The sequence below is a fragment of the Xenopus tropicalis genome, chromosome 4 (assembly GCF_000004195.4).
Source record: "Xenopus tropicalis strain Nigerian chromosome 4, UCB_Xtro_10.0, whole genome shotgun sequence".
Lineage (NCBI taxonomy): Eukaryota > Metazoa > Chordata > Amphibia > Anura > Pipidae > Xenopus > Xenopus tropicalis.
The window spans coordinates 96,385,796-96,403,192 of record NC_030680.2 but is presented as its reverse complement, the minus strand read 5'-3'; the positions used below and the strand labels follow the sequence as shown (position 1 = coordinate 96,403,192).

Genomic DNA, 17,397 nt, shown 5'->3' with positions numbered 1-17,397 from the left:
AATACATTCAAGTCATGTCTCAGCCAGAGAAAACTAATTGTTGATAAGCAACAATAGAAGGCTTTAAATTCTAACATAAAAAATAGTAAAATGTTATAATCATCTCCCTCTAACATCAAAAAATAGATCATTATAACATGGTTATTGAACTGAAAAGAATGTAAACCAATATACTTCAGTAACTTATTTCCTAGTAGAGTGGGATGAAAGTCAGGTTATGCAATTATAAAACAAACACTGTAGTTTTTTTATCTACCTTAGTGAGGTCCATTCCCAGACGGACCTGGGACAGAAGGTGCATGATGACACTTTTGTGCTCTTCCACAGACTCTCCTTCCCCGTCATCATCACGGTCATCATGAGTGTCAAACTGTTCTGCAAGACAGAGAATAAGTGATAAAGAATTAAGTGATAAAGCAGGAACTGTATTAAGCCACAGAAAAGTAGTGTACTCATGATCAGTTGGGAAGGTTTTGGGTTTATATATATATATATATATATATATATATATATATATATACAAACCAAGAGGGTTCAGCACTCCTTAGCAAGTGGCTAATTGACCCAGGTGCTACCGATTCAAGCAATTTCAATAGAGTCCACAGGTATAGCGGTGCACACTGGGGAATCCTTTAAAAGTTAGCTTTTATTGAACTATATAAAACTTAATACATGGAGAAATAGGTCAACGTTTCGGCCCCCATCTTGGGCCTTTGTCAAGACCTTAAACATGTAACAACCATCAAAGCTATAAATAGATAAAAGCACAAACCCACACCCAATGGCACAAGTCATTCCAGTCTGACTGGAATGACATGACTGGAATGACTTGTGCCATTGGGTGTGGGTTTGTGCTTTTATCTATTTATAGCTTTGATGGTTGTTACATGTTTAAGGTCTTGACAAAGGCCCAAGATGGGGGCCGAAACGTTGACCTATTTCTCCATGTATTAAGTTTTATATAGTTCAATAAAAGCTAACTTTTAAAGGATTCCCAGTGTGCACCGCTATACCTGTGGACTATATATATATATATATATATATATATATATAATAGAAAGAGTGCCGCACACATAGGGACTTGATACAAAAGAAAAAGTGGTTTTATTGAAAAAAAAAATTGAAAATTGGAATTTTTTCAATAAAACCACTTTTTCTTTTGTATCAAGTCCCTATGTGTGCGGCACTCTTTCTATTATAGTTTTGTTTTTTGACCTGCACCAAGGGCATTTGGACTTGTATAGGGTGTGCTCCTCCCTGGATAGTAAGTGTTAGGACCATTGTTAGAAACACCTTATCGGATGTTGAACAGAAAGGTAGGGTTTGCAGTTAAATTATTAGAGATTGTGAGTTGGTTTTGTTACACCGCAATGATTGATTAGGAAATGAAAAATAAACTAAAATAATTGTAACTGGAAAGCTCTAGGGACAAATATCAACTTTAGTACATTTCTGTGCTTCCAAATAGACAGGACCCAACTTCCCTGCTTGCCTTGACCTGTTTGATCACGGCAGTGGACGTTTATTAGTATATATAGCTATAAGCTATACTGATAGCAGAGCTGGATGCTACTTTCTTATTACAGATATAGGACCCGTTATCCAGAATGCTCGGGACAAAGGGTATTCCGGATAAGGGGTCTTTCCGTTATTTGGATCTCCATTCCTTAAGTCTGCTAAAAATCAATAAAACATTAATTAAACCCAATAGGAATTTTTTGCATCCAATAAGGATTCTTTATATCTTAGTTGGGATCAGTTACAAGGTACTGTTTTATTATTACAGAGAAAAAGAAAATCCGTTTTAATTCTGAATTATTTGATTAAAATGGAGTCTATGGGAGACGGGCTTTCCGTAATTCGGAGCTTTCTGGATAACGGGTTTCTGGATAAGGTATCCCATACCTGTACTAAACTGGGATCACCCAGCTTTGCATTGCTGAAAAGCACCACTTGTCACTTTTTAAAATAATGTTTACCAGTACTTATCTGTTTACTTCCAGAATTATGTCATTTTAATCAGACTAAATTCTAAGCATAAATAGTGGGTACCTGCTTCATTTGTCCCATTGGACATGGAGGAATTCAGAGATTCTGTAGTGTCCGGTCTTTTTAGACTGGCCCCTGTGCTACTATGTGTTAAGGCTGTTGCAGACTCTGACGAGCTGTAATAAACAAACATTAATTATTTCGTAAAGCAGCCATAAAAGAAAATCCACACCTACCATTTTTTCAGTTATACAAAAAGGGACACCAGAAATGTTATGGGTTTTTTAATGATGGCAACGACAAAAAAAAAAAACAAAGGATTGCAATGATGATGCAAAATTATCAGAATGGAGGCACAGGACTGTTAAAAGAAAATAAATCAAAGAAAAGTGCTGGTTGGTAAGCAGAGGTGAGAAGTGGTGAGCCAAATGTGCCGCACACCAAACAGTTAAAGAAAAACCTGACACATTTGTTGTTTTTATATTTATATCTGAGATGGCCTGATAAAATATTTCCAGATAAAATCAATTACACATTAAAGCACTAGAATAAAGGCCTTTGCTAAACTAAAACCAGACGTGTCTGTGATCACTTCAGTGCAACAGACCAAAGAGCCAAAGCCAGAGGCTAACAAGAATAAATAGGACAGATACATCTTAGCACAACCATGGCAACTCAGCTGAGAAAATTGATATCCATTTATAAGCACATAAGCATGTAATCTATACTGCGTGTTGGATTATAAAACAGCATGTTGGATTAGAAAATGTCAGTAGAGGCCATCAGTCCAATTAGAGTGGATTTATAATGGTGTATTTGTCCTTACCAACTAGAGAGAAGTCTGGCAGCACAAGGAAAGCAAAGAAACATAAGTACAACTGAAGAACATTCATGATTTAAAAATGTTGGATAGAAAACTGCACACAGCAGTGATTAGTACAATACAATATAGAAACAATACAACTGGTGAATACACACCCTATGGCAATATACAGCTATGAAAGCAATGTATCCAAAGACAAAGTAGCTAAGAACCACTTGGAAAGAGCTAGTTAAATGAAGGTATATTTAAAAGAGTCATTATTCACAGTATTTGAGCCAGTACTACTGTTCTGTTGATAATGCAAGAGTGCCTGCATTACAGCTTGGCTTTTTTTTTTTTTTTTTACACGAGTAGTAAATCAATTCAATTTACAAGAAAGGCTATTACCAAAGATAAATAATGCAAATGTGTCAGGCAGACAAGTCAATAGGCAGATCTGATTTATAGAACGATCTGACCTTTGCTATTTTTAACCTAAATCACAGACTTCCTGAAATGGTGTACGTATCCAACCCAGTGAGTAAAGTTTACTCTGTATATTAACTGCATAGCTTGTCCCCTTTGCACTGCAGTTGAAACTCTAAGAAAGGTGCAACTGAAACAGAACAAAAAAAATCCCTAACCACAATGACCTTGGTAAAATATAATGTAAAGAGTTAGTACAGGTATGGGACCTGTTATCCAGAATGCTCCGGACCTGGGGTTTTCCGAATAAGGGATCTTTCCGTAATTTGGAACTCCATAACTTAAGTGTGCTAAAAATCATTTAAATATTGAACAAACCCAATAGGATTGTTTTGCCTCCAATAAGGATTAATTATATCTTAGTTGGGATCAAGAACAAGGTACTGTTTTATAATTACAGAAATAAAGGAAATCATTTTTAAAAATTAGAATTATTTGCTTATAATGGAGTCTATGGGAGATGGCCTATCCGTAATTCAGAACTTTCTGGATAGCGGGTTTCCAGATAAGGGACCCTATACCTGTATACCATTAAGGCAATTTTAAGTCACTGCTAAAAAATTTCCAGCCAAGCCTAGAGTTATGTACATTATGCATACAGTATGGTCTGCCCGCCCCCCTTACAAAGAATCTAGATCCAAATATCTAAGTTGGCAAAAGAATGCAGTAGAAACTACGGGCAGCATAGTGCTTCAATCACTGAATTATGATTTAGAAAATTGTCAGTTCTTTTGCCAACTCCTTGCAGCCTCGGCAAATCATTTTAAATTTGTGTGCCTCAGGAACACAACGGTTGTAATGGCCTGGATTTGATTCATTTTAAGTGTTTTATAATCCCAATGGAATATCTAGTATGTAAAGCAAAATAATTTTCCTTTTTTTGCAGTCGTGCAGAGCTCATTAGAATTATATTATTTTTATAGTATTTTTCATATTTCTGAAGACAATAGTTTACAATGGTTTGAATTTTTGCTATACTTACTCCATACAACGTTTTGGCGAGGTGCTACTTTGATAAAACTCATCTGCATCATAGAATTCATCCTCACTGCTGGAGTAGGAGAAATCTGGGACTGTGTTCGGAGATAGGTTGACATGACTGGGGGAAGTCAGACTGCTACTAGGAGCAGACTGACCACTTCCTGTATTGTGAAATAAAACTGATCATATAGAGATATAGATTAACAGAAACCTAATGAAGCAAAACACATGTACATTTTTTTTTTACCAGAGACCTAAAAAGCTAAGTTAACCATTAAACCATTTCTTCTGCAACTGAAGTTCAGATCACAAATCTTTTAGTTTGAGGTAAACAACATACCTGTACTGATGGGAGTAGGACTCTGGCGGCTTCCAAGGTTGCTCACTACTGGTCCTACAGCTAGGGAGGAGGGTCGTGGCTCCCCTTTACAAACCTGTACTGATTCTGAAGAAAATTGATCATTATCAGTAGAACATATCAATTTCTTATGTATCCTGACATATAGTATTGTTATTGTCAAAATCAATAACATCATTTTAATACCCAGATTACAAATTGCTGCTCTACTGTGCTCCAAATATAATTTGCTTTAATTCTTACCTGGCACTGGGGAAGCCTGAGTTGGCATAGTTGGGATCACAACTGATTCCAAAGCACTAGGTTGATAAATGGAATCCACAGGATTTATGGTACTCTGAAAAAAGCCAACACGTACATAGTCAAACTGCTAGCCTATAGATTTCAGGTTATCAGATTAAAAGTGCCAGGCAGATGTCTTCAGTCTATATAACAAGAGAGAATATTGCTTTTATTATAAACTGGAAAACATTGTAAAGTCAAAACTGCACCAAGGGTTCCAACCTGCAAGCCACAAAATGATAAGATAGCATCTGTAAACCAGATCAGCATGGCTTATATATAACCTCCATTACAATAAATATACAATCCGGTTTTAAAAATATCAATAAACATTATAAAATACTGTACCAATATTGTTTGGAAGTTAAAATGTCACTGGAATCCGATACTGATGCTGGTACTAACAATTTACTCTTTAGGGTGAAGACACACAGAGCTGCTAGTAGCAGTCACAGCTACAAAAAGACAATGCTGATCATTTACTGATAATTGTCTCTACTTGTGTTTTTGCAGAGGCAATTCTCAGCATACTTCCCAATATTCGAAAAATGGAAAAAGGGACAAAAAGAAATGCTGCGCGTAGCATTGCAAATTGCTTTTCAGCATGCTCATTTTTGCGACCACAACCCCTAAATACCACTCCCATTTTACTAAATTTAGCAGGTTATTTAAAGTTTGAACACATTTCCGGGTGTTTTGGGGTCATTTTATGTGTCATTACAGTTTTGCTAATGCAGGTGAAATAGCCCTTTAAGCTGTAAGTCTCTGTTCCCCCAAACAACCTGTTAAGGTTATTAGTTACAATTGTATCTAAGTGCAGTTGTGGCTTGTTAACTTTCTGGGATCTCTGCCAAAAGCCAACTTATTTAATTAAGTCTGAGAAATAATGTATCTTAGTGCAGGTGAAGCTAGTTAAGATGTCTGGGCTCTCTGCCAAAAGCTACATTTTAATTAAGGCTGATGCCACATCAAGCCGAAAATCGCTTGCCGACAATACCGCCATAAGCTCCTACCTGTGTCTGCACCCGAATGAATGAAATATGCTCAGGTGCAGGCACATGTAGCCGATATCCGCTGAAGATACAAAGTCTCACGTTTTTGGTGGATATCGGCTATATGTGCCTGCACCCAAGAGTATTTCATTCCTAAGCCTAAGTTTGTATCTTTTTTAGCGTGCAGTGCCGGAGATCAAAGGGAAATGAGGGACTTTTCAGTAAGAATCTGGACTGCGGGTTGAGCTGTTAAAAGAGGGACTGTTCCAGCCTTGCCTATGGCGGGGTATTTTCTGGAGTTTAGTAGCCATGACAAGTAGCTGCTACTAAGTAGCTTTGTGTGTCTTTGCCCTTAGGGCAGTGGTGCACGGGGAGATTAGTCACCCGCAACAAATCTTCACTATTGCGGGCAACTAATCTCCCCGACATGCCATCCCACTTTAAATATTTCCTGTGAATCTTCTCTTTTAATCTTGCACCAACACTTAAAGAACAAAATATGTTTCTCTAAAGACACATGGTATATGTTGCCCTATGTGGTTTTTATTCAGAAAAAGCACACAAAAGAGCCACAGTGATGATGGTGATTTTATTAGTCTGAAATGTATAAAATGCCTTGGTATTCCAAATTGCTCAGTTCAAAAAAATATGCCATTCAACAAGTCCAGTTGCTTTAGATTTTTCACTACTAAACACTGTCACAACCTAGAAGACTTAACCATTACAAAGGGACCTTTTGATATTTCTGAAGAACCACAATACTGAAAATGATTTTTAAAGACAGATTTTTTTCTATAAAATGTTCAAAGTACTGTCCCTGTTCTGTAAATATAGAAACATGAATTCTAATGCAACGTAATTCTCTTTTACTTAAGTACAATATTACTTTTTAAGTAGTAGTGGCACACCCCAAAAATGTCAAGGCTGTCAATGCAGCAAGCTTGATGTGCCTATAGGATACCCTGCAGAGCGTGTTACACAGATGATGAATGAAATAAATAACATAACATGGCAACACACAAAAACTGAGCCCTATCTATTAACCCTCTGCAACAGTCCAACATTTGCTTTTATTTGTAGCACAAGCAGACAGTTACAGTATATATAACAAAGGCAAACACTACAAGTCGTGATGAAGACAATCATAAGCTAAGCTAAAAAGTAAAGCAATCCAATCACATTTGAGTTTCATTATTAAAAAACCTGGGCCATTAAACGTCAATAAACAATCCCAAAGCCTAAATATAATATTTTACACTTGGATATTATTTGATATGTTTTCCCAATTTATTCATTTGCATTACTTCATCTTTTTCCCAGCTGTACATTACCTGAATAACTAGTTTCATTAGAATATCTTTTTTCTTTCTTTTTTTAATGCTATTATCGCATGTGGCGATTTCCCAGACGCAGAGAAAATGATGATTCCCTCCGATTCACACCCTGTTCAATAAGCACTGACACACACACACACACACAGCATGCATGTCTTTGCTTACATGGGCTACATTTTGGTCTGAAAAATGCACATTTGCATGTTTCTGGGGCAAAACCCAACCATGTGAGCTCGGACCAGTGACAGTACCCTAAACATGCAGCTTTCATGACACATGGATTAAATAATTGTCCAACATTTTATTTTTTTTTTATGTTTTGAGATTTATTTATTTTTTTTAGCAAAAAACAGTGTCATGCCACAAACAAATATAAAACGCAGATGATTTCTTATTTACACATTTACACACACTTCAGCATATAACAAGTATCTAATCCACACCAGTTAGATAAATTATCCACCACTGGTGACATGTGGCTGCCACTAAAGCTATAGCAGGCAGCTCAAGCAGCCAATGGAAGTATGCTTTCAGGGCAAAGGCCTGGTGTGCCATGGGCCTTTACATGTCAGAAAGATATATTTGCATTCTTCTCTAAAACACAGTTTCTTACCTTGGGACTACATATGTTGCTGGACTAAAACTTTAAGCATGCATTGAAGAATGCTGCCAGATGTAGTCTAGCAACACCTGGGGACCAAAATTGTAACATTCGCTCGCTCGCCATACAGATGACAAGCTTAAGTCTTACTACTGCAACACATTAAATGTGAAACAAATGATCCTTTTTTCCCCTATCGCCTCTACAAACCACAAGGTTCAGATCTCACCCTCTGTGTCTCTTAACCATTTTTAACCTTAAGGGAAGAACTCATTATTTTTAGCAGTTTATTATTAAAAGTTAAGTTGTATTTCACTCTTCGGTACTGATTCACCTGGTATAAGGGGGAGGGAATGGTTCACTTAACTGGAGTCTATTGAGACCACCTGTATGGTGCTCTTTTTTCTTTGTATATTTTGGTTTGTTACTCTTGATGAACATTCTCCTTCCATCCTCACTTGAGATCCCTTTATGGGGGAACATAATTAGACTTGAGATATATCCAAGTGGAAGGTGCAACCCTATTTTCTTTATTATTTTTAAGAAACGGGCTAAACTCAACTGCAAAGTGGCCAAGCCCTGTGGCTCAAAAACAAATCTTTAACACTCCATCACCAAACATTATGCATTAAGATAAAATAAATCCATTACATTTGTTCAGTCTTTTTCATGGTCACTAACATATTCTACACGGACAGGTAATTCCTTCTAAATGTTGCATAGTGGTGCATTAGTTTTATTCAGTGCTCAGGGGTGTAATTGTGGTCACAAGACTCACTGAAACTTGTGTATTATAATAAACAATGTATCCTCTGTTGTCAAATATGTGATATTAACAGTCATCTAGGACTGGCCTCTATAAAACCACACAGCCTTCCACCTTGTGCCTCTATACGGTCACGGAACTACTTAGTGACTCGTAATATCTTTGTATTTTAGAACAGGGGGTTCATTATTCACTATCTAGTTAAGGGTGTACATAAACATACAATGTATTGCTAAATTACAAAGCTGAGCTTTTCTATGACTCACCAGCCAATAATCAGCTTTCATTCTGACTACACAAGGAGGGTCATTTATTAACACTGGCCAAATTTGCCCATGGGCAGTACCTCATGGCAACCAACCACATTGTTGCATTCATTTTCTTACCTGCAGCTATCTAAAAAAAAAAAAAAACTGCTGATTGGTTGCTATGGGTTACTGTCCACAGGAAAATTTGCCCAGTGTTGATTAATAAGCCCCAAGTTGTTTGCATACTGGAGTCTACAAACATCAGTCCCCGTATTATGATATGAGTTTCATTATTTAAGGATATACTAATGTATCTGAAAACAAGTTTACTTCTGTACTTCTTTCTATAAATCCATATAGCTCATCTCTTATTTTCTGTCCGAGACTGCAATGCAGATATTGGAGGTAGAACACATAATCAGAAAAGATTTGAGTACAAAAAATAATCTATGATATAGTGCTTGGGAGCAGATCCTGACAAAATCCACAAATACTGTTTTGCAAAGATATATTGAAAAAAAGGTAAACTATTAGGTGAGAACTTACTATAAATCCATCTGCGTGCTTCTCCTCATTAGTTTGGTCCTTAAGAAAAACAAATGTTACAAACATGAACATGCAGCAAGCTTTGGAACACATATAACAGATTTGGGATGCGGGCATGAAGAGCAGGTGAACCACATTTTATAGGGATGCAAAATCTCTGTTTAATAAAGAATATAAAGTGATATAACTATCATACAGCAGAACCTGCAGCCACAGGGACCCAGGAGAAAGGGGGGAGGCATGGACTGCAGGGTTTGCTGCATAGCAGTCTACTTACTCATGCACATTTTCCTTTAACTTGGGCGCTCACCACAAATGAAAGGGCAGGCAGCCGAGTTCAGAGGAGCAATTGGCGAGGCTGCAGGAGGTTGAGCAGGGGATTAGGGGGGAGTTTCAAGAAAATTTTTGCAAAGGGGTCGGTATCCATGTTACGCCACTAAGCACATTTAAAAAAAAACAATTAATCTATTAAGCAACTAGACAGAGATCTGAACTATAAAACCACTTAAAAGAGACCCCTTCATCAAAAAAAGCAGGGAATTTGCACAGGATGTATGTCATACTGTTATATGCAGTTTAAATCTTTATACTGGCTTAAATAAAAAGAGGGGAGGATTTAAGTGTAAAATTGTATGGTTTTGCTTTTAATATTTATATGAATGCCATAACTTTGTATACCCACTACTAATGGCTACCACTCTGAATCGAAATAATAGTTAATAATGCTAGAAGATGTAGCTACCTCATAATATTTTTTCATGTTTTATGATTGATAAAATTGGCAATGAAAATAATATGGAAGTGGAAATGCACCATTAAAAAAAATCTGATGACAGAGTCTCTTTACACTCAAGATCCTATGCATCTAGCCAGGGGCATGCAACAGAACAGACATATTTTCTATACAAACATAAAAATGGTTCAGGAGATATTTTCTGCGTTATTTTGCTGAACAGCAATTTGCATATCTTGCGGCATGCTTTTCCCCATCTTGGACAATAAATGAACTGGTAGAATACCCCAGGCATATTTGAGAAATAAGAGCTTTAGATGAAACTCATTTGGAAATTGAACTATGAGCAAATTCACCTTTAAATTATCCTTTATTATGAACAAAAAGGTTTGGAAACGTTGCAAAGAATAGGACATTAAAACAAACCAAAAATTTACTTAAAGGTGAACTACCCCTTCAATAGCCTATAAAGTTTATGCAAACTCTCTACTCAGATCTAACAATCCACAGCATCTTTTCAATAAGAGATATTTATTAGTCACTTGTGGTTACTACACTTAGGTTAAAGAAGGATGAAACCCTCCCCCAATACCAAGCTACATCCATCGGCACAACAGCCATAACTATCATTAGTGTCCCTCACTTTTTACCTTCCATAAAAATGCAGAGTTGTGCAGAGTGGTTGACAAGCACCATCTTGTGCCTCTTAAAGCTAGGCCTGGATTGGCTTCAACTACACATGCTCCTGCTTGCTCCGTGTAGGCGATCTAAAATATGAGAACCTGAAGCAATGCTAGATGGTGCCTGCCAACCCTGCTAAACAACTCTGCATTTTTACAGCACAATAAGCTGCTGGGCCAAAAGAACATACCTCCTAGTATTTAATACACAGCTTAAATATGTTTTGTTTTCTTTCTTGAGGAAAATTCTTATCCCAAGCACACATAATTTTAGGTGTAACAGGTATACTACTATTTATTTGCAAAAGTGCGAATATCCCTTTAAATGCTGGTCACTGCACCACATGTACTTTAAAACTTTAACACTATTAATTCAGGCTGTCTACAAAAAAGTTTCTGTGGAAATGGTCGACAGCCATAGCTAGTGTAGCCAGCTTTAGATTCTAAATTAGATGGAAGAGGGGTTATTTGCAGGAATTGTTTAGAAGATGAAAAACGCCTATGTATAAGACATTAGACTTCCCTAACATCTTACATGTGCCTAAAACAGTAGGTAAAAAAAACACTTGAAACAGTCTGGGGTGTATATCTCATATACCAGAACAAGTCTAAAGGGAGGACAGAACAAAGAAGACAGGACCAGACTGGAAATCTGTAGATTCTGGCAAATGCCAAAGTGGCTGCTGCAAGACAGCCACTATTTTTTGGGCCTGTGGGGAGCTGTTGCTAGCCCCATATTTAATCTAAGTCTGGATCTGCAGGGAGACACTGTAGTACTGAAGCAAATAAACCAAAGAGACTACAAACACTAAATAGGAAGAAGGTTTTTTTAAAGCAAACTTAAAATACAAAAGGTGACTAATGCTACAGATTTATTTTTTACTTAAATACAGCAGCAACAAAACATTATTTCTAAATGCGGAGGGTCAGTCTACTACTGTTAATATAGCTAACAAATACTTACACACAGCCGAGATACACTAAGACATACCCAGTGCCCTGAGATTACTGTAGTGGTGTTGCACCCACTTATTTTGCTTATGTTCAGTTGGATTACTACATTTCCAGTAGTATTTAAAGGGATAGTTAAATTAAAGGGATACTGTCGTCATTTCTATAGTGTACTTTTTATTTCTAAATTACACAGTTTACATAGCAAATAATTCATTCTGCCATTTAAAATCTTATTCTTGAACCAACAAAAAATTTTTTTAAGCTGTGGTACCAGGATGTAGGCACCCATCTCACAGTATTGTAAGTCTAAGCTTTCAGAAGGAGCCAGTGCTACATATTAGAACTGCTTTCAGATAACCTATTGTTTCTCCTACTCCCATGTAACTGGAGGAGTCCCAAGCCAGACTTGGATTTCTTACTATTGAGTGCTATTCTGATATCTACTGAGAACTGCTTTCTTGCTACCTTCCCATTGTTCTGCTGAATGGCTGCAGGGGGTGGGGGGGAAGGGAGGGCGGTGATATTACTCCAACTTGCAGCTCAGCAGTAAAGTGTGACTGAAGTTTATCAGAGCACAGGTCACATGGCTGTGGCACCCTGGAAATGAACAACATGGCTAGCCCCATGTGAAATTTTAAAATTAAATATAAAAATCTGTTTGTGTTTTTAAATAATGGATTTTATTGCAGGATTCTGCTGAAGAAGCCCAACTGATGTGTTTTGAAAAAAGCCTGTTTTCCCATGACAGTATTCCTTTAAGCCTGGCTTAGTTTCTTAGGGAGTACTGTTTTACAACAATTAGACACACATACTTACTTATGTGATTTAACTTGGGAGCATGTTTCCAACGATTGGAAATAAATGTCTGTGCATTTTATAGACATATGAAATTCTTAGGACTCCCTATAAAGAAAGCTTTTGTGCATTAGTTGATTTGGGACAAACATATTTATAGTGTATTTTTGTGCTGTATGGTACTGGTTTTATTTTTAGTCTCTTTTATGAGATTAGGATGTAATGGTGATGAAGCATTAATGTTAAATTATTGGTGGCTTTGAGATAAAAATAAATAATTAAATAACACTTTACTTTGCCTGATGTTGTCTATTTTTTTTTATAGTTGGACAACAAATCTAAAACTAAGGTATTTAATTAGTACACTGTGAGTCACAAAAAATATCTGTACATTTTCATTTATGAATGTTTCAGTTGTAATATTAGGGTTGTTATATCAATGAATCCGAAAAACACCTGAGCTTTTCTTTAATAAAACACTGTATTTGACCAGTTTTATATGCCCTTGATTAGAAAATAACCAAAGAAAACTAGTTAGTATTTGTTCTTTGATGACTTAGGGTACAGCCACACGGGGCTGATTCTGTGTGCAGGCCAGCATAGGGGGCAGAAATGCATACTTGACTATTTTGGTTCCAAAATCCACTCTGTGTGCCAGTTTTACCAAAGTAACAATAACTATAAATACATGTGTATAGGATGGATCAGCACTAACTGCACCAGCATAGTGAAACAGCATAAAATCCTTTTTTGATTCTGTAAAATGTGTACTATGTAAAATAGAGATCACAAATCACAAGAGAGTGCTGATCCATCATATATTATATATATATATATATATATATATATATATATATATATATATATATATATATATACATATACATATTATATATATATATATTATATATATATATATATATATATATATATATATATATATATATATATATATATATATATATATATATATATATATATATATATATATATATATATATATATATATATATATATATATATATATATATATATATATATAGAAATAAAAGTCCACATGACAGCAACACACTCCAAACTTGCTAGCTGCCCTTGTGCACGGAATACCATATAAATACCGAATAAAACACAACCAGCACCAAGGGTCTTGTGGTTCAAATTAATATTAGTGTATTATAATTGCATGTACAATTATTATTATATATATTTGATTGCTGCAAAAAATAACACTCTTATTGCTGTTGACTTGGCCACAAGATTGTTTAGACACATCGTCAACCTTGCATCAGGTGACCAAACTGGTAAATTACATAAATATTAAAGACAACAGTGAAGCCAAGAAGATAAAATCTTCAAAACACATGCATAATATTTAACGTTATTTTCTGGGCAAGGGGTATGTTTACTATGCAACTAGTCATAGTCCAATATTGATATATTTTCCCTCATTATGGAAGTACTCTCAATGATTAAGGATTTTGAAGGACCCACAAATAAATGATGATGGCAGCCCTATCAAAGATATATTTTACTACAAAGAGCACATGATTGAAACTTACTTAACAGCAGTTATGAGACTCAAATATCCCTATACAGTAGAAAACAATGCCTTTTTTGTTTTGTATTTTTGGTGCCAGCAAGGCAAATCCTGTTTTTAAAATCTATGCAAACTTATTTTATCTCTGAGTAAATCCTTGAAGAAGACAGCCTTGCAAAAAATAGCAACATGTTTAAAATGATGGCAGCTTGCTACATTATTAACAATGTGAGGAGTAAAAACAATAAATTCATAAACTATCAACGGACCTATTAATCCAAAATAATAGTACAGATCACATACTTTGTTTGAAGATTGCATGTTTTTTCTTTTTGAATTTGAGCAATATTTTAGACTTCTAAAATAAACCATAAAAAACACTGTATATGAATCTGGCATTGGCAGTTTCATACATGAATTTAAATTCATTTGCATAATTGAACAGTTTTAGTTCTAAATTACTTATCAAGTGTTAACATATCGGCGAAATAGATATATATTATTTGATATTAGATATATATTATACACAAATATTTTTTATTATAGTTACACACACACACACACACACACACACACACACATAAATATTTAAAGAAAAACGGATGCGTATGTGGGCTGAGAACAACTTACATAAGGACTAACATTAATAGCCTTGCTGAAGATTTTAATTGGGGTAATGTTAACCTTTTATAGACCTGATACGTCAAGACCATTTGCTATGAATATCTAATTAGCGTATGGAACTAAAACAAATGCAACACTGGTGTTTCCAGTCACCTGGGTCCAAATGCGCTTATTCGGGTAATCTAAGAAACGAGTTCTGCCACACAAGGGGCAATGTTGGCTCCTGATGCGATTGTTGATTGATTTGCCCGGCAGCGAATGGAAGGTAAATTTATGTGCCTAAATTGCTTTAACTAATGTAACCAAAATTAAGAGGTAAATGAGTGTACACTCACTGTTTATTACCACCAACTGGAGACAAATTTCACATTAGGTTCTTAAAGGAGAAGGAAAGGCTAAGTCACTTGGGGGTGCCAAATATTAGGCACCCCCAAGTGACTTAAATCGCTTACCTTGTACCCTGGGCTGGTGCCCCTGTTAGGAGAAGACAGCACCAGCCCAGGGTACCTGTAGGAAGCGCTTTCTCCTTCCTTTTTCTTCTGCTGGCAAAATCCGTGGGCCGGCGCATGCACAGTAGAGTGAAACGCCGACTTCTTTGTTCAAAGTTCGGCTTCTCACTCTACTGCACATGCGCGCGCAGCGAACAAGGAAGAAGGAAGCGATCGCTGCTACCCTGGGCTGTCGCTGTTCTCTCTGTACAGGGGCACTAGCCCGGGGTAAAAGGTAAGCGATCTAAGTCACTTGGGGGTGCCTAACATTTTAGCCTTTCCTTCTCCTTTAATGTGATATTGCTGCACAAGTCGCGCAACTTGAGTTGGGGAAAGGATACTGTTACATGAATGTAACAAGCAGTCACAATGTTATACAGACTTCCTCGAACTTGGTAACAGTTGCGAGTTGAGTGCCCTTGTCTAGGTTTTTAAACCCACTGAAAGGGAGTCGCCACCAATTCATTCTCAGCTAACAATTAAACCAAATAATAAGGGGTAAATATGGTCACCAGTTAGCTAATAGCCCTAAGGGGAATATAACAGATACATAGATTATAATTTTCCTACTGTACTTTCTTTAGTGTTTTTATATTTTTATGGATATAGAAATAAAATAGTTTTTAATATAGGTGTGCCAAAAAATTGTGTTGTCTGTATTAACTAATTTATATACATAAACATTCACAAAATTACTTTATTCAATCCATTTAAAGAATCGCATTTACATGATTTCTGCATAATGTAGGTAGCACCTGGTCATTAGTGATATGAATGGTGCGCTAAAAAAATCTTTGGATTGTGGATATATACATACATTTTTATATTCAAATTTGTTTGGGGGAGATAAAAAATACTAAAAATCATATTCAGATAATTTGACTACAAGACAAAGAAAAGCACTGCATACAAGTGGAACTATGCAGTCAATTTTGCAAGGACAAGCAAGCAATAACACAGCAGCAACTTTAAAAAATATGTACATTGATTCTGTTTATTGCAATTTGCCCCACGATCATAAATGAAACCTCGTGTTTGCAGGAAACAGTCTTCTACACCAACCTCTTGGAATACATTTTGCACTAGGAAAGTGTACCCTTCGCACTCGACAATTCCCTGCTTTCAACATACAAAGTATTCCCTAACACTTGTACCTTACACACAGAAGCTGGATAACAGAGACATGGCTTAAAAAATACAGGAGTATATTATCAAGCAGCCAATACCAGACTTTTAGATTTTAAAGAATTTAAGAAATGTTACAATACATGTTAAATATCCACAAGGCAATATAATAGAAGTAAAATAGCAGGGCTAAAAGTAGGTATAGGCAGTGGCCTAGGGCACTGATTCTGGGGGGCGCAGTTAGGGGAAAAATAAAATCTTTCTTATGGGGGTGGGGAAAGGAGGTTGTCAATGCTGCTACGCTACCGGTGCTATGCTGCACTGCACTTCTATTTGGCAAATGCCCGCTGCAGGTGGCCAGCTGTGTGGGGGGCAAGGAGGAGGAGGCTGTGGGCGGGTGGGCCTAGAGGTACTTCCCTTAGGGACAAGTACTTTTTGGCCTGGCACTGTATAATGGAAGGTGCATAAAATGTAAAAACTTAAGATCACATATGCCATATGCTAATGGAGTACAGTGATACAGTGATCAAGAGTAGTCTTTATTCACCAAAGGGACTAATGTGTTTGCTCATATAACAGGCTCCATAAACTAGACAGGCCCAGTTAACGGGCCTGCCACATTATACAGTCTGCCCTCCAACTAATTACTTTCAGCAACCAGGGTGGTCTACACCCACCTCACCATATATGCAAAGCAAAAAAGATGGAGACTGAACCTCCAGAATGCTCTCTAGATATTCCTTAGATTTAACTGGCATGGAGAGGGAGTGACAGCACACACAGGCACTGAAGTGATGAGGGGTGGTCAGGAGGTCTGCAGCAAAAACAGTATTTTATGTTTAAAACAAATATAAGGTTTTAGTCCTTAAGTAAAAAAAAATATATATTAAGGGGTAATCCCCCTTAGATTAGATTTGAGTATGCTACATAATCTAATGTTTAAAGCAGCATTTTAATTGGTACGTCACTGCCGAGTCACTGATCCCTGCAGCAAAACTATTAGTATTTAGGGCTACAATGTTATTGTTACTTTATAGTTAGTCCCTCTCTTATTCATTAATCTGGCACTCGAATCC

General features: G+C 36.5%; 1 protein-coding gene across 16 annotated transcripts in view; it reads right to left on the bottom strand.

The window, feature by feature from the left end:
* Positions 1-17,397, bottom strand: part of osbpl9 (oxysterol binding protein like 9) — a 71,206-nt gene that overhangs the window by 16,636 nt on the left and 37,173 nt on the right. For 6 of the 16 annotated variants that reach the window (XM_012961299.3, NM_001078816.1, XM_031900192.1 and 3 more), the window contains 6 exons: positions 9,386-9,424; positions 4,860-4,953; positions 4,599-4,703; positions 4,260-4,419; positions 2,053-2,165; positions 257-375 (listed from right to left, as the gene is read on the bottom strand). In XM_012961299.3, coding sequence (XP_012816753.1) covers positions 257-375; positions 2,053-2,165; positions 4,260-4,419; positions 4,599-4,703; positions 4,860-4,953; positions 9,386-9,424 — 630 coding nt within the window. Of the gene's footprint in view, positions 1-256; positions 376-2,052; positions 2,166-2,815; positions 2,831-4,259; positions 4,438-4,598; positions 4,704-4,859; positions 4,954-9,385; positions 9,425-17,397 lie in introns of all 16 variants that reach the window. The other 10 variants (XM_031900184.1, XM_031900185.1, XM_031900189.1 and 7 more) reach the window with 5 other exon arrangements.